Source organism: Oenanthe melanoleuca, chromosome 6, assembly GCF_029582105.1.
Source record: "Oenanthe melanoleuca isolate GR-GAL-2019-014 chromosome 6, OMel1.0, whole genome shotgun sequence".
Taxonomy (NCBI): Eukaryota; Metazoa; Chordata; class Aves; order Passeriformes; family Muscicapidae; genus Oenanthe; species Oenanthe melanoleuca.
Window position 1 is genome coordinate 31,683,770 of NC_079340.1, and position 17,667 is coordinate 31,701,436.

At 43.2% G+C, this 17,667-nt stretch overlaps 1 protein-coding gene across 1 annotated transcript; it reads left to right on the forward strand.

The window, feature by feature from the left end:
• Positions 1-520: 520 nt before the first annotated feature.
• Positions 521-16,479, forward strand: ABRAXAS2 (abraxas 2, BRISC complex subunit). Its single transcript, XM_056494850.1, has 9 exons — positions 521-629; positions 2,399-2,489; positions 5,368-5,404; positions 7,298-7,364; positions 7,785-7,975; positions 8,503-8,622; positions 9,305-9,389; positions 10,920-11,034; positions 14,268-16,479. The coding sequence occupies exons 1-9, from the start codon at positions 558-560 to the stop codon at positions 14,735-14,737; spliced, it is 1,248 nt and encodes a 415-aa protein (XP_056350825.1). The 5' UTR covers positions 521-557; the 3' UTR covers positions 14,738-16,479.
• The last annotated feature ends 1,188 nt before the right edge of the window (positions 16,480-17,667 follow it).

Consider the following 17,667-nt stretch of genomic DNA (forward strand, 5'->3'; position numbering starts at 1 on the left):
TATCCAGGGAAGGGAACTGAGCTGGGAAGCGGCTGGAGAATTCCTGAGGGAGCTGGAAAGGGGCTCAGCCTGGAGAAAAGGAGGCTCAGGGGGACCTTGTGGCTCTGCACAACTCCCTGACAGGAGGGGACAGCCGGGGGGATTTAGGATCTGCTCCAGGGAACAGGGACAGGAGGAAGAGAACTGCCTCAGGCTGGGCAGGGGATGCTTAGGGTGGACGTGAGAAGGAATTTCTTCATAGAACAGCTTGTTAAATGTTGGAAGGGGCGAGGAGTCCCCACTCCTGGAAGTGTCCAATGAACCCCTGGACGTGCCACTCGGTGCTCTGGGCTGGGTGACAAGGTGGTGATCGGTTACAGATTGGGCTCCTCGGGCTCGGGGGTCTGTTCCAAACTCAACAGTCCAATGTCTCGCTAATACAGTTTCCCACCCTTCCCGTGCAGGTACCCACTGTGCCCCCAGGACTACACTACCCACGACGCCCCGCGGCGCCGCCGGAAGCGGGCGTGCGTCCGGCGCGCGTGCGCCGTGGTGGCGGCGGCGGCGGTGTGTCCGTCATGGCGGCGTCCATCTCCGGCTACACCTTCAGCTCCGTGTGCTACTGCAGCGCCAACAGCAGCGCCGACCACGTACGTGCCCCCCGCCGCCGCCCCGGGCCCGCGGGGTTCCCTCACGCTGCACCCCGGCCGGCGGCTGCGCTGCGGAGCTTCCAGGTCGCGCCGCCGCCGGTGGGGCCCGGCCGCGGGTCACAGCGGGCGGGGGCGGCCACAGGCAGCCACAGCGGGGCGGGATGTGGGCAGTCCGGATGGGATGTGGGGCGTCCGGGCGGCTCTCCGCGGGATGTGGAGTATCTGGCATGTGGGGTGCCCCGGATGCTCCGTGGGGTCCCCGGAATATGGGGTGCCTGGTTTGTTCCTTCCCGTGTAGGATGGGGGGTGTCCCGCTGCTCCCTGGGATGTGGGGGTGTCTGGAGTGCTTCTCCCGAGATGTGGGGTCCCCAGGATGCTCACCCCGGGATGTGGGGTGTCGGGGCGGGATGTGGGGTACCAGGGATGCTGCCGCCGCCGGGATGTGGGGTACCAGGGATGCTCCCTGTGGGATGTGGGATGTCGGATGTCCGCGCTGTTCCCCGGGATGTGAGGTACCAGGGATGCTCCCTGTGGGATGTGGGATGTCCGCGCTGTTCCCCGGGATGTGAGGTACCAGGGATGCTCCCTGTGGGATGTGGGATGTCCGGGCTGTTCCCCGGGATGTGAGGTACCAGGGATGCTCCCTGTGGGATGTGGGATGTCCGGGCTGTTCCCCGGGATGTGAGGTACCAGGGGTGCTCCCTGTGGGATGTGGGATGTCCGGGCTGTTTCCCGGGATGTGGGGTGCCCGGGGTGCTCCCTGTGGGATGTCCGGGCTGTTCCCCGGGATGTGGGGTACCAGGGATGCTCCCTGTGGGATGTGGGATGTCCGGGCTGTTTCCCGGGATGTGGGGTGCCCGGGGTGCTCCCTGTGGGATGTCCGCGCTGTTTCCCGGGATGTGGGGTGCCCGGGGTGCTCCCTGTGGGATGTCTGGGCTGTTTCCCGGGATGTGGGGTGCCCGGGGTGCTCCCTGTGGGATGTCCGGGCTGTTCCCCGGGATGTGGGGTGCCCGGGGTGCTCCCTGTGGGATGTCCGGGCTGTTCCCCGGGATGTGGGGTGCCCGGGGTGCTCCCCGCGGGGTGGGGCTCCCGCAGCACACGGACTGTGGGAGGAAAAGGCTCCTGTAAGAGCTCCATGAGCGGCTTTCCAGCAGCTGCGACTGACCCCGGGCGCAGTGCAGAGCCGGGGTGTTCCCGAGTCCCTCGGCTTTGTTGGCACTTTTTTAGCCTGAGCTTGCTCTTTTCCTCTGCACCTTGTGCCAAAACCTCCTGATTCCAGCTCAGTCTCCTTCTTCATTTTGGGTAGGGATGGAGAATAAATTAATCAACCTTAAAATTGCCTTACTTTTAAATTGTCTTCTGGGTTTTGCAATCCATGGTGTTGTTCAGGGTCCAGCTCAATCTCCACGCTAAAATTTGTGAAGTCCTTGCATCTTTAAACTCCTCTTCCCTTGGCTTTGCTGAGCATCAGTCTTCTCTTTCCCCTGGGGCTGGGGCAGAGCCCTCCTTTTTGTGATGCATTTGCCTTGAGTAAGTTGTGTGTAGAATGTTCTTTTTGGACAATCCATCCCTGTAGTGTTGTAAAAGGATGCTGGCAAAGTAGAAAATCAGCTTTGGTAAAACCTCAGGGCAGTTTATACCCACTGCAGCTCAGATGTGTCTTTCAAACTTCATCTTTGTTTCAGTTTGAAGCTAAGAAAGTTACAGTAAACGACTATTATAGTGGATTTTTTTTTTCTATTTTTAATCTTTTTCTTTTAAAATTGCAGGAAGGATTTCTGCTGGGAGAGGTGAGACAAGAAGAGACTTTCAGCATTAGTGATTCACAGATCAGCAACACTGAATTTTTACAAGTGATAGGTAAGTGATGTAACTTTGGGTCATTCTGAAATAGGCACTGTTCAGGTTTCATGTTTTCTGGAGGTTTCATTAAGAATTGTTTCTTGTGTGAGACCATCACAGGGAGTGTCAGACTTTCAGGATCATGATTGCCCCAGTGTCTGTGTGTTTGTGGTTGAGATGTGAGGGAAGGAAACAAATCTTTTCAAGTTACAGAGGTTTTATGGGCCTCCTTTCATTAGGAAGAAACATTCTTTATTGAAGATATTTGTCTGCATTCCATGATGGAGAAATTTCTGTGGGGAATTTCCTGCTTGATACAGTTGCCTAAATACAGCATGTGCTCAAAATAAAATTAATTCATTGCTTGATTTACTGTTTCTGAAAGGGGTGGATTTTCAGTAGCAGATTTGGATGGATGGCTGGGAGTTGGTGACATCAGAAAATGTCACAGCAGGACTGGACAAGGAATATTTGTCAGACAATTTGTTGATAAGCACAAGTTCTGTACAGCTCATGTGTTGTGAAAACTGAACAAAGATCAAAGATCTTGCTGTTAAATGTTGGTTGAAGATCTTTTTAGACATGAGTGAGAAGCTGTTGCATGTTTGGTTCACAGAAAGTAGGAAAGCCCTGGAAGAAACTGCCTTTATGGTTCTGAATATATAATCAGCTGTTAAAATATATTTAAACCCCCTTAAATACCTGGCTTTGTGAATGTGATCCCAGATGACAAAGCAGGGTGTGCATAAAGCTGAGTGAAAACACAAACAGCTCTGGGTTGACTCTCAGCTGTTATTCTGACACAAAACAGGTGATCTGTGAACATGTGCAGTGGTACCATGTTACATCCCAAGAGATTTCTCACCTTGCAGTGGTGATGGTTTTGTGCTCTGGACTCCAGAAGGTTGAGCAGTTTCCTGTTCTGGTTATTCCTAAGAGAACATGGGTGGTAAATTGACTGTGAAGTGTCAGATATGAGCTAAATTACAGAAGATAAAGGCAAAGCATTTTTGTGTTTGCATATAATCACTATCAGAGTGTTGCTGATGGCTCTGTGTGTTCAGACAAAACTGACAGAGCCAGTCATTTTTAGGTTTTTTAATGAGACCTTGCTCTTCAGTGGTCACTGATCTTGGTTATTGTTGGCAGTGATGTCACCACCTGCAGCCTTGGCCTGGTTTCCTAAACCAAGTGTTTATGGTGATAAAAATTGCTCCCTTAATCACCCCTTTGTCACATTATTGGCTACAGTGACTTTATGAAAATGGAAATCACCCACTCCTGAAGACCTTCTGGATATTTTTTTAAATTTGCCATTTTTACTTCAATATTTATTCATCAAAATTAATTCTTGGACTCCCAGTTCAACTCATGAGATTGACAGTTTTGTGTCACTGTTGTCACAGATGACTTTTAACTTTCTTTTGTGTCTCCTTAGTGGTGGTGTTTAAATATATACATATATACATAGTATGAGTACTGGATACATATAAATTTAAAATGTTGGTTGCTTCTTGGGGTCTGAGCAGGAGGGGGAAGAGGAGGGTTCTTGCTTCCTGTTTCTCAAAACACGAGGTCTGTGTAGCAACATCATCACCCAAGAATCAAGGATGTTGTTGCATTCAGTGTGTTTGCTGGAAGGAATTGTTCCAAGCTGGAGTAATTGTCCTTACAGGTTTTGTTAGCAGATTGTTTCCATAGATGCCTGCATGATGGTGTGAAAATATTAGGGTTAATACAATTTTATATCAAAAAAAGGGAGTCAGTAACTCTAACAGCAGCATCCTGAGGAGTTGTTGCCAGTGAGAATGTGCAGTTTCCCAGGCAGTGTGCCTGGAGTGGCTGCTCAGGGCCTTGTTGTGATAGACACCAAACAAGCTGAGATGTGGATGTGTGCTGGCTGCTGCTGTTGGGGGCTGTGATCCATCCCCTGGTGCCTCTGCTGGGATGGCAGCCCCGAGCAGCAGGTGGTGAATCACTGCAGGGAGGCAGAGCCTGAGCAAAGTTACTGCTGAGCAGTGGGGTTCTGCTGGAGGAGCTGGGAGTGTTTGTGCTGTGTCATCACAGAGTCCCAGGATGCTTTGGGTTGGAAGGGACCTTAAACCCCATCCTGTTCCACCTCCTGCCATGGGCAGGGACACCTTCCACTAGACCAGGTTGCTCCAAGCCTCTGAAAAAATAAGTCATGCTTGGTGTTGGCAAGACAATGCAAGATTGCATTTTTACTCTTTTCTCACTCTCCTTTGAGATTGCTGGCATGTTACAACCTTTGCTGATTAAATAAGCATCTTAGCATTTATCACGACCTTTTCAATGAAAAATCACTGCCTTGACTTTTTAATATTTTGTATAACAGAATTATAAACTGCAGCTAAATGTTTTGAAATTGCTTTTAACCTCTTTTCTCATTAGTGATTATATTTGCCTTGCCTCTTGAAACACTACAATATATAATATTTCAGTGGTTCCCTTTCCCATCCCCTTTGTTTTTCTTGCTGCTGTAAAAACAGTGTATATGGATGCAAGTAAGCTGTTGTGGAAAGGTGTAGAAAAAAGAAAACAAAAATCAGAAATGAGGAGTCTGTAACTATCAAATAATATCAAAAGTGTGCATTTGAGGCTCAAATAAATCTCTGTGTATCTGAACAAGTGTATGCCTTGCTTATTAAAATAATTTTCTATGTAAAAGGACAAATTATAAAGTGAAGGCAGTTTTCTGAGTATGGTGCTGTGTCATCAAGCGTTGAGACATTAAGGGCAGTGTGTGGTCTGACACAAATGTTTCTTGCTCAGTAGTTCTGATGTGGAAAGTTCATGCAAGATCTGCCACTGTAATTTCTCTTTGCCTGGAGCAGTTGGACATATGTCACTTTTTTTTGTTTGTTTGTTGTTTCAGAAATCCATAACCATGAGCCTTGTTCAAAACTCTTTAGGTAAGCTTCTTTTGTTGTCTTGCTGTGGTGGCTGCAGAATATAAAAATAGGGAGCTCCCTGCAATATATTAGGATTTCAAATGTCCCTACCAGTGTTTGCTTATCTGATGGTTTTACAGAAACACACAGAAATGGCACCAACCACGACAATCAAAGTAGGACTCTGCAGTTTTAGTGTAGCTTGGAAGGGGTTTATTTCTCTCTCTCTCTTTGGCTTTCCATCTTGTGTGGCTGGTGGAGGAAGGCAGCAGTCAGGTCAGCTCATATCACTCTGATGATGAGGATGAATGTCAAAATCAATTTAAATTATTGTAATCTTAGGCTGGCTCTGCCTGAGCTTGTGGGTCAGCATTCCTGTGCTCCCTAACCCAGGTGACTTGCTGGGTTAACAAGCTGGTTTGTGCTTAGTGCTACCAGCCTGCACCAATTAATTATTGTCAAATTTTCAGCTTTCTAGTTATTTTTGCCTTCTGAGCTCCTGAACTCCAGAATTTAAATTAAATATGGTGCTAAATATTCTATTTTACAGCTTCCATCTATTTACATGTAGATTTTCTGTAAAGTCTTCACTTGTTACACAGTGATGGCTTCTAAAGCACTGTCTAGAATTCCTTTTGAGAAGGAATTCCCAATTAATCTCCTCTTGTCTTGAGAGATTTCCAGCCAATTAAGAAGACACAGTAGCTTAGACATTATGATTGACACTGGTTGCATTAAAGAGAAAAGCTGCAGTCAGTCCCTTGCTGGCTGATAATTACAGAGAGGATGCTCTTAACCCAGTGATGTGAATGCTGCAGACTCCACACATGGAGGTAATATCCAGTGTCTGGTCAGCTCCTCCTGGATCCCAGGGATGCTTTGTGCAGCACATATCCACCCTGATCACGTTCCCTGCTTCCCCCAGGCAAGGAATTGGTTGTTAGTGCCAGAGCTGATGGAGGAAGGGGAGCAGGCAGCACTGCTCAGGAAAGCTGATGAATTCATTTACTGCACAGCAGCAGAAACTCTCATAACTTGTACACTTTTTATCAGGATCAGAGTGTGCTGTTGGTTATTCCTATAAAGCACACACAGAGAAAGTGTTCAATATCCACTGTATACCAGGATTATAAATAAATACTGCAAACAGGAATTGAAAAACTTGTGCAGATATTACATAGTGTCTCAAATTTGTCATTAGCTGCAGTCTGAGTTTTCCCAGCAACTTACACCGTGAAGCAAGTAGTATTTCCACCCTTATTTACCAGCCAAGCACTGAGCTCAGGATTTGGTGGTGTTTTACCAAACCCCCCAAAAGTTGAAGTCATGGAGCCCTAACCAGAGTGTTTTCCTGCACTGCTTTAGGTGTTAGTGTCAGCTCCTGAAAGAGACCAAGGAGGAATCTATTTTCAAATGTTTTTCCTTTTATCATGCACTCTGATCTACCTGAGTTTCTAAACCTGTCTGCATAGGTAGATTTATAAATTCCTAAATTTGTCATGTCCACAGACTACAACATGCCAGGGTTTGGGTTCAGCTGTGGAAGCAGAACCATATGGAAAGACTGTGATACTTTGAATTATTGCTCTTTTGGCTTCAAGAATCCAGCCATGTGAGTGCAGTGGCAGGATTGAAGCTCAAGAAATTGATTTGGAGTTGCATCTAAAATGGTTCTGTTTTCATTTCTTCTGGGCTGCTAGGCTTCTAATTATCAAAGCAAGGTTTTACAGAATGCAGGTCAAAATACAATTGCACAGTGCATTTGTGTTGGTAAGAGTAAGGCTCTGAAAATTGCTTTGTGTTGTCTAGAATGCCATCAACTTGTAGAACACTCAAAGTATAAATTATTTACTTTATGTATAATATGTGTGTATAAACTGTGTACCTACCTTTCTCTCTTCCTTTTTGTTCAAGCTTTTATGACTATGCAGGCAAAGTTAATGAGGAGAGTTTGGACAGGATTCTCAAAGACCGAAGAAAAGTAAGTTTTCTATCTTTTCCTCCTGTTGTAGGCATTAGAAAGAGCGAATTTGGAAAACAAATTAAAAAAAAAAAAAAAAGGTAGTTAACTAGAATAAATACTTTCCTTCACAAATCTGATGGTTTGTTTTCATCCAGGGCTTATCCTGTACAGAAGTTGTTGGATTTGTGGTGCTTAGATTAAACTGGGGGCAATGTCTAATTTCCCTGAAGAAATGCAAAGGATTTAAGTGTAGGTCTCCAAAAGTATAGGGCTGTATTGACCATCTCAAACTTAAATCTCCAGGAATTCAGTTTGTTTTGTTGTCCTAAAGCTTAGGGGTGATAGTGATACCACAATTTCAGCCCCTTTATTCTCAGAAGGTAAATCTGTGTCTCTCAGGTAACACTGTGGGTTTTTCCTGATGTACTTTAATTTCAGAACGTTATTGGGTGGTACAGATTTAGGAGAAACACTCAGCAGCAGATGTCATACAGAGAGCACATCATCCATAAACAGCTGACACACATCCTTGGAGTGCCTGATCTTGTCTTCCTCCTCTTCAGCTTCATTTCCACTGCAAATAACTCAACACATGCTTTAGAATATGTGCTTTTTAGACCAAACCGAAGGTAAGCACACCAGTCCTCATTCTTTGTTCTGCTTTTTACTGCTGTTCTTTAAACTATTTAGGAGTTTCTACAATTGCCCTTAAAGAAAGCTTTGTGTTTGTCTAATGGTGTCTTGGGATGCTTGTTAATGATGACAGTTGTTTTGGGGTTTTTTGTGCAAATAATCTATAAATTAAAATTAGTGTGAGCAAAAATTCTTTTTAATCTCTAAATCATCAGACAAAAAAATCTATTTTAAGAGACATCAGTCGTCACTACCATGTTTCTTCTAGTGGATCTGAATGTATCTCTGGTAGTTTGCACAATATAAAGGTTCTGGGAGGTGTAGAGGTAGCTCTGTATTAAGGGTTTTTGATCCTGCACTTATTTTGAACACAACTTGTAATATTCAGCTACTTTTATAATAAACCTAATGCAGAAGCTTTAAAATTAGAGTTCTGATCATCAGAATAGTGGGATAATATCAAGGCCTTTGTAATGAACCTTTTTCAAATTAATTAAGAAATCTTTTTGAACTTTCTCTGCAGGTATAATCAAAGGGTGTCACTTACTATTCCTAATCTAGGCAACACTAGTCAACAGGAATACAAAGTTTCTTCAGTGCCAAATACTTCTCAGAATTATGCCAAAGTTATTAAGGAACACGGGTAAGGACTTTTCCTTTTTAAATAAGTAGTCATCCAGCTCTACACTCTGTACCTCAGAGAGAACAGTACAAATGTGCATGTTCAGCAGCAAAGAACCAGTTCTGGAGGAGAGCAGTCAGTTCCCAGTGTGTTTTTTTTTTTTTCTGGTTAGAATTGGATCTTTTAGAAGAACCAAGGGAATTCAGTGCACTCTTGAGAAAAACAGAGTTGGTGTGGTTAGTCCATTCTGGGGCCCTTCTGGCTGGAAGCTTCTGACTTGATTTCCACCCACCTTCCCCAAAGAATTCTGTGTGCACTTCAACTCTGTCTCAGAAGCATGGAATTCTTGATGTTTTTCTTGAATATTTTCAATTAAATGCCATAAATTCAAAGTAGCTTTTCTGGCTGTTAACAATGAAATTATACAAGCTTAAAGATTTTGACACAAGTTTAATCTCATTCAAATGAGGCTTTATTGTTCCAGAAGGAATTTTGGTATTGAATATGCTGCTGTCCAAATTTTTGTTTATGACAGTATGGTACATTTTCAGCAATATACTATTGCTAAAATAGCATATTAACAATAAGATACATTTTAAAAATACAGTGATAGACTGCTTAATAGGAATTCAAAGACAGCATGAGCTAGAAACCTGTATTTTTTTTTTCTCACTAATGATTTCTGCTTTGTTTCCATTTTTAGTACTGATTTTTTTGACAAAGATGGAGTAATGAAGGACATCAGGGCTATCTATCAGGTTTATAATGCACTTCAGGAAAAAGTACAGGTAACATCCTTTACTCCATATTGGTCCATATATGTGGCATTTTTTATTCATCCTTTGGTTAAAGCAGGAGTGGAGGAGATGGAGATTTCTTGAGCTCATAAACAGTTATCATGAACTGTAGGAAAATAAGACTGACTTTAAAATTAAATGTTTTCATTTCTGTTTAATGTGAGCATTTGCAGTGGTTTCTGTGAAAGTGGTTGGTATAAATAGCACCAATTTTTTCTCTTTTGCAAGTAAATGATTTAATACTTAGTGATTTATGGGAAGTGTTAGTCATTTTTAAGGGTTAGCAGTGAAGAGAAGCCCTGCTGAAGGCTGTAGGGATTTGCAGAGGTTTAAAAATGACTCCTGGCTCTGGGTATGGAGCATGAGCAGAGCACCATCTGTTAGTTAAAACTTGTGAACATTTTGTGTGGAGCATGAGTGAATCCTGCTCCAAATGTGCCAAAGCATCTGAAAATGCCTCGAGTGTCAGCTCAGCTCATTGTGAGCTTGTCAGTTCACAGCTTGTGCTGTGTGAAGAGCAGTGGAGCTGTGCTGCCCCGGGAGCTCACACATCTGCTAATTGTGCTGCAGTCACAGCTTGTTCCCAGGCTTTCCCTTTGCATCTGCCCTGGGGGGATTCGTGTCCCTGCTCCAGCTCAGCTCTGCTGCCTGCCTCCTGGAGCAGGGAGCAAGGAGTCATCCCTCCAACCATCCCCTGCTCCTGCCTGCACACGGGGAGCTGCTCTTTCTCACTGGGAAGTTGCACCTTCCAACCTCCTTTGGAAGGTGGGTAAGGCACACACGGCAGCTTCAGGGAATAGAACAATTTCTCTTCAGAGATGTCTCCATTAGCTAAAGGCCTTGTTCTGTATTGCTGTTCTTGCCAAGAGCATCCTATGTGCTCCTGCTGTTGTTTCAATTACTGTCTGGAAAAACGGAAATGGGAGAAAGCCCGGAGAAAAGGAGGCTGAGGGGAGACATTGTTGCTCTCTTCTCCCAGGTAACAATTCACAGGAGGAGAGGAAACCATCTCAAGTTGCACCAAGGGAGGTTTAGATTGGAGAGGAAGAACAGTTTTTTCCCTGGAGCTGTCAGGCATTGTAACAGGCTGTTCAGGACAGTGGTAGAATCACCATCCCTGGAAGTGATCATCATCAATACTTAATTTCACAGGATGCTTTGGGTGGGAAGGGACCTTAAAGCTCATCTCATTCTACCCCCTGCCATGGCAGGGACACCTTCCACTGTCCTGGGCTACTCCAAGCCCCATCCAACCTGAACAATTCCAGAGATGGGACACTAACCAACACATTTTATTACTACGAATCTTCTGTCATCATGAATTATTTGGAAATGCTTTTCCTATAATGCAGCAACAGCCAGTAAAGAAATCAATCTTGAGGTTGAGTATTTCTGCTACAGTTCAATCCTGCTTTTCGTTTTGTGCTTCAGTGGCTTCTTGTCTGGTAGTTCTTAATGTTGTCCTGAAACTATTTCCTATATTTTTGCCCAATCTTAGCATATCTTACATTTTTCTCCCAGGCAGTTTGTATAGATGTAGAAAAAAGTGAACGTGTTGTTGAATCTTTTCAAGCTGATGTAAACAAGTTAAAAAGGCAAATCGCACAAAAGAAGAATGAAAAAGAAGAAGAAATAAGTAAGTTGCCTTTTCATTATTTTTTTTTTCCAGAAGCAGATGTTGTGAGAAGAAAAGGTTTTGTGGAATTAAAATAATTATTGTATTGCTGATAACTCATGGGAAAAAACATTCCATTGGGAAGGGCAATGTGATGGATTTATGTTGAATGTCCTGAGCTGTGAAAATGTGTGTTGCAGGTATTTCTGCTGGAATCATCCAGTGTTAGCAAGCTTAAAATATAGGAGGACAACACTGTAAAGAAAGAATGAGCAATTCAGTTCTGGAAATAACACAGGAGGAGATCAGTTGTAGGAAAAGTGGGAAAAAAAAGCTAAAAACTGAAGAGATTCTTTTTGAAGGAAAGAAGCAGGGTACTGTGCTGACAGGCCAGGAGCTATCCATGGTTTTATAGTGTCTTTATTCCCACTCCCATTTGCTGACTTAGTGGTGAAGATGTTCAGCACTGAAATACCACTTTTAAGTGTTGAAGTAAATCTTTGTAGGTGTTGTTAATCTTATTTTGCTGCTTCATAATCTCCTGAATCAGTGGGCCTTGCTATGTGAGCAGATTTGGCTGACTGTCACACTGTCCCTCCTTCCTAAAAACGGAGTGTGGCCTCAGGAGACTTTGGTTTGCAGTAGTTAGGTTTTGTGAAGCACTTGGTTCTTTCCAAAGAGGCACTGCTGATCTAATTGAATTTGTGAGTGCAAGGGAAGACTGAAGGTACAGGGTAGTGGCAGAGAATAGGCAAATGGGAAGTAAGATAAAAACCTAAATGATTCATAAGCAAATGACACATTTCAGCAAACACTGCCTCTTTTTACCCATGTTTTGAAATGATAAGCAAATAAGGAAATTTTGTCATTTTAGCTGTGAGGTGTTTTTTATTATTTCTGTATCCTGTTACCTAAAGCAGTGTGTGACAAAAAGCTGGTTTAGGTGGGTGAACACCCTAAACTGTGCAATGCTGTCACTGGAATTTAATTTTCTCCAGGCAGCAAGGCACTGTTATCACATGAGCATTTTAGTGCACAGTTTGATCTGTCAGTCCAAGTTCTTCTTTCTCTGAACCTCAAAGATAAGGTAACAGAGCCAGGATTAGCCCAGGACCATTTAAAAGGTGGAAGTAAATGAGTCACTGCTGTTTCCTGCTTGGCTGGAGATGAAGTAGGCAGGGAACTGCTACTATGGGGAAGCAGAGGTGGGTATTTAGTGTGACTGGAGCTGGTCCCAGCACAGATGGGAAAGGCTGGGGGAGGAGGAGGAAGAGCAGTCAGTGCTCAACTCTGGTACTACCAGGGAGATGCAAATGCTGGACTGAGAATTCATGCCAGAGCAGAGAATCATGTGAGAGGGCTGAAACAGGAAAACATGCAGCTTGGAGCTCTGCAGTATTTTTAGATGTGAGTAGTTAATTACTGAATCTGGCCTTCTGTTCCCTCACTTGCTCAATGCTGGGAGAATTTCCTCAGTTTTAGTGAGGAAAAGGGAGAGTTTGATTCCAGTCCCTGTGGGACTGTTGTGTGAGAGCTTGGTGTTCTTAAAAACTTGGGTTAACAGGTTATGGCTGAAACACTCCATTATAAAAGGCAGTTGAGACTTTAGTTGCCAGATCACTGAAATAGTTCTGTGATAGCAGGATGTTCCAGGCTTTGGTGAGTGCTGTGCACTTCCCAGATGCCAGGAAATCTCCCACTGCAGTTCTGTTGTGGCCCAGAAATGGAGTGCTGTTATGCAGCCACTTGAGGGAATATGCTCTTTTTATTCCCAAGAGGCATCTCAGTGACTTGGTTAAAGGAACTCTCACCCTCCATTTGGGGTTTGGTGTTACAGTAATTAGAGCTGATCCCATTGTGTCCATCACCTTACACATTCCAGTGTCAGATCTGGCAGGTTTGTTGGTTAATAACCCCTTAGGAACCAGTCAGAAACTTCAGTCTCTCCCAGTGCTTAGCAAAACTTCCTGCCAGGAAGTCTTTCCTTGTATCCAGTGTATAGTACTCAAATTTACCTTTCTGCAGCAGCCTCTTAGGCTCTTTATTTAAGAATAAAATCGTTTCTTCAGTCTTCCCTACTAATTCCAGTTATTCCAGCCTTTCCTCTTAGGTCATGATTATTAAATCTCTGACAAGTCCTTGTATTTTGTAGCATTTCTCCAGTTTTCCCTATTTTTTAAACTGTGGTGTTCATAGTTACATATATTCTGGTGTTTTTAACAACTACAGTGAAATGATGCATACCTGCATCTCCACAGCTGAGCACACCTCATGCATATTGATATTTATAGTTTACATAAATCAAGTTTCTTTTCTGCAGAACGATGCAAGTGTTCCTCATTCTGCAGCTTTTGCAGTTCTTTATTCCTGTTCATGTCTTCCTCAAATTATTTTCCAAATCAGCTCATTTAAGATGACTTTCACATTCCTGTTCTGATACCCTGCTATATCCCAGCTATAATCCCATCATTTAGATTTTTAATGTGAGTGCAGTTTTTAAAATAATAATTTGAGGGACATGGTGATTTCTTTGCAGATGTTATGAGATTGTCCCCTAGCACAAGGGGCACTGAAAGAGAAAGTACAAAGTGATATGTTTAAGATACAGTATCAAATATCAATTATCGTGGATGAAAAGTGAGTTGAGTTTTACTGAACAAGACACAGGTGGAGAGGAACAGGCAGGCTGAGCCCTAACACAGGTGCTTTTTGGTGTGAGAAGGAGCTGAAAAATACAGAGAAAAGATGATGTGGAAAAAGCAACAGGCTGTGGAAACATCCTGTAGCTGTGTTTTTTGGGTGCTTAAACTGGAGGAAATGATCCGTACAGGATGACTGTGCACATGAAAGTGTAGCATGTTTGCACTTGCATAGTTTATTTGCTTTCTGACTCATTTTGGGTTTGAAATGGGATCAGTGGGATAATTGAGCTGTGCTGATCCTGATGAGGCTCATGGCTGCACTGCCAAATTTAGGGAAGTTTGTCACGCTCAAAGAGCAGGATGCAGTGTTAACCAAGATTTGATGTGGTTGTCAGGAGTAGTGTATTGAGGACTCTGTAAGCCTAAAATCAGAATGTGAAATATGAGTAGAGCAGTCTGAGAGGACAGGATCCAGTGCTGGAGTTGGAAAGCAGTGCCAGGGCTGAGCATTTGATAACAAACAGAAAGAAAGAGGAGAGGGTGGTCACAGCTCAGGTGTGTGGAGCACGTTGCCAAGAAAGCATTAAGTACCCGCTGTTGTTTGCTTTGCAGGAATGCAGCAGGCCATTCTGAGCAGGCAAATGCCAACAGATAACGTGGAGCCCATGTTTGTGCCCCGGGTGTCCTACACTGGCTTTGCTGTGGAAGGCTGCACCCTGGAAGACTCCGACGTCTCGGATCCTCCCCCGCCCTACTCGGATTTCAGCACAAGCACTCAAGACAGTTCTGGCAGCCCCGGGCTCCTGGAGAGCACCTGCATCTTCATGCCTCGGCCTCAGGCAGTGGGTTCTTCCAGTTATGTTTCCACAACTGCAGGATTGAAATATTCTGGCAATGGAGCATCCATGCCACCTTCCCAAAGAGCGCTCGCTGACAATGCTGACGAATCAGAAGACAGTGATTATGAGAATTTGCTTGAACCCACAGAGTCCTCTGACAGTGAATACTCACAGACAAGGGAGTCACGACCTTCAGCACATCCCGATGGTGATTCCAGGAACACTCAAACTTCTCAGATTTGATAGAGATGAAAACAAACAAAAAAATCCACATGACACTGTTTTTTCATAATTGTTACCGAGAGATTTTGGGGATTTAACCCGGAGGAAATGAACTACACAGGATTACTGTGCACACAAAATGTAGAAGACTTGCACTAGATGGTTTATTCACCTTGTGATACATTTTGCAAGTTTTATAATGGAATCATTAGGATAATCAAGTTGTACTAATACTGATGAGGTTCATGGATGTACTGGTAAAATTAGGCAAAATGAAATTTATAGAGATCTTGTAGCTTTTGTTGCCATATTTTCTTTAAGACAATAAATTGGGATGTAGTAACTAAGCACAGTTAGTCTACAGATAATGTTCTCAAATCAAAACTTACCTCTTGCACTATCATGCCTTGAATTTTAATTTTTGAAAGGGAATAATAAATATATCAGCCGCCTTCAGAATAGCTTTCTATGGTAAGCCAAATTGGCCTTTGCAAGCAAAGAAATCTTGATAATTCTGAGAAGCCTGATTGGAAAAGATGTGGTCAGCCTCCTTCTGTGGGCATGCCCTCATCAGAGCAGGGGTTTGGTTCGACCTTTTTTAAAAACAGAATGTGTCTCACTTCAACTGATGGTTGCCTTTTTCTCTGTAAAGGGTGTGGGGGGGGTGGGATGCCTGGTAAATCATCCAGATGAATGTCATAAATAGAATTATTCTGGTTTCACTGGGTTTACAATGACTTTACGCCACACTAGCCTCATTTATTGTCTCATGTGTTCCTTTAGCATAAATATGAAGTGCACATACAGGAGTAAATGACCGACAGAAGTAGTAAATTCCATCATGATTGGACTTTGGAGTCTGCAAATTACAAACATCAGAGACTGCTTCTTGCATTTTATTTGCATCTGAGTATTGGATTTATGCTTCTAGATGAGTTATTTTATGTGATAAATAGGGGATAGGGTAGGAGAAGATTGGAGAGTCCCCTGGGTTTATTACCTCTTTTCCTCTGGGTGAACCATGTAAATGATTATTTTAATTTGAATTACAGCTCTTGTCAGAAAACTGCCGTTTGGGATAAATGAAGTGTGGTATATTTAGAGAATTTCATGTTTGGATGCACTTACTTTTATTTAAATACTGCTTGTATGCTAACGTTGCCCAAAATATGTGAAATTGTGCCACTAAGAAGTTTGTATTATTGGACTTTATCCCTGATGTGTAAATGAGAAAATACACCTTTTAAGATGAGGTTATCTGCAGCATTTATCACTTTGAGGTATCAATAGCCACTTCTTCTGTTTACACCCAGAACAGCAAAGCAGTTGCATAAAAAATTTAAATATCTCAAATTTACAGAGTGAAATTTTAGTCTTCTGGATCATATCCATAGGTAAAAGTCTGTTCATTACCCTCTCCTTACCTGTACTAAATTAAGTGAAATAGCTTTGGGAAAAAATGAGATGTTAAATTTGCCACTCTTCTACCGAGTGTTTCCACCTTTAAACATCTAGTGCTCTGGTTTTAACTATTTTACATTGTTCTCATTAACTGGATGGATTTTTATTTTGGAGTGTTGCAATCCCTGGAACAGAGACCTTGCTGTGGAGTCACCACCTGTGAGCACCTGTGGCTGGATGCTGGAATCAGAATTGACAGGTTGGCAGCCACCGTCTTCATTTTTATTCTGCACAGAAACCTGCAAAATGTACATCTCTGACAAAGCAGTTAAATGTGACAATAAAATCTTATTTAATCCTCACATAGATTTTAATGCTTGTCAGGTTCCACCTTGGTGGAGGAGCTCACTGGGAAGCAGAAGTGCAGCTCAGAATGATTAGTTCAGGCTGGTCTGCTTGGGGGACTGAGGGGATGTGGCAGAGGGAGTATTCCATGCCTGGCACATGTGCTTATGTTTATACAAGATCCTTGAATTCTGGGGTTATTTAACAAAAAATGTTGAAAGTTCTGCTTGGTTTTCCATGCACCATGTAGGTGGGACAGGTGTGTCATTGTGCCCTCCAGCCAGTGCCTATCTGCAGGTATTTTCATTTACTGTAACTGCTCTCTCATAAAAACAAAGGGTGTGGCTTCATTAATTTTTTTTTTTTTTTAATGTTTGTAATATTCTGGTAAAAAAATACACCTGCTTAGACTTTGCAGTTTTCATGACAGTCCTGTTAGAAACAGCAGTGGTGGGTTGTGATCCATGGGGAGCATTTAATCCTGAATTTAATCCTAAATTGTGGAGTTTCACACCTGAGAAAAAACAGGTTTCCACTTTTCTGACTCCTGGCCAGTCCCTGTTTGTGATTCCCAGAAGCAGGGCCTGTAGCTGTGCCCTCTCTCTAACAGGGAGGGCAGCATTGAGGAAAAGCTACTGAAAATCCTGTGTCCTGTTCCAAATCCTGGAGCTTTCCTGGTACAACAAATTATTTTCTGGTTATTGTGAGAAACTTGGAACTGCTGTTTCCTTTATTTCCAAATTTCCCCCTCTGACTGTTGATAGTAAGAAGAACAGGGATGCACCATATGGGAAGCCTCAATGAATTAGAACTATCACATATGCTTACAAAAGGAAGCATCATCAAATATTTCTGAAATTAGCTTGGATTGACACTCTGGGAGTCTCCAAGTCCTGTCTTTGCTTATGGGATGGAACATGCTGGCAGAAGGACTTGTGAGCATTGTTAATTTTGGCATATTCATGACTGCAGGTTTGGAGTTCATGTCTCATCTCTGGGGACATTTCACTGCCTCTGACATGTCCTGAGTTAAAATGTAAAGAGAAGCTGTTACTGTTGGTGTAGCATCAAGATAAGAGAAGCAAACTGATAAAACTCCTGTTAAGTGGGAAGGTGCTTCTGAGTACACTGAATGTAGCAAGAATCAATCTGAAACTGCTTTTTTTGGTGCTGCAAGGCTTATTTAAAGGTTTTGGGGTTTTTTT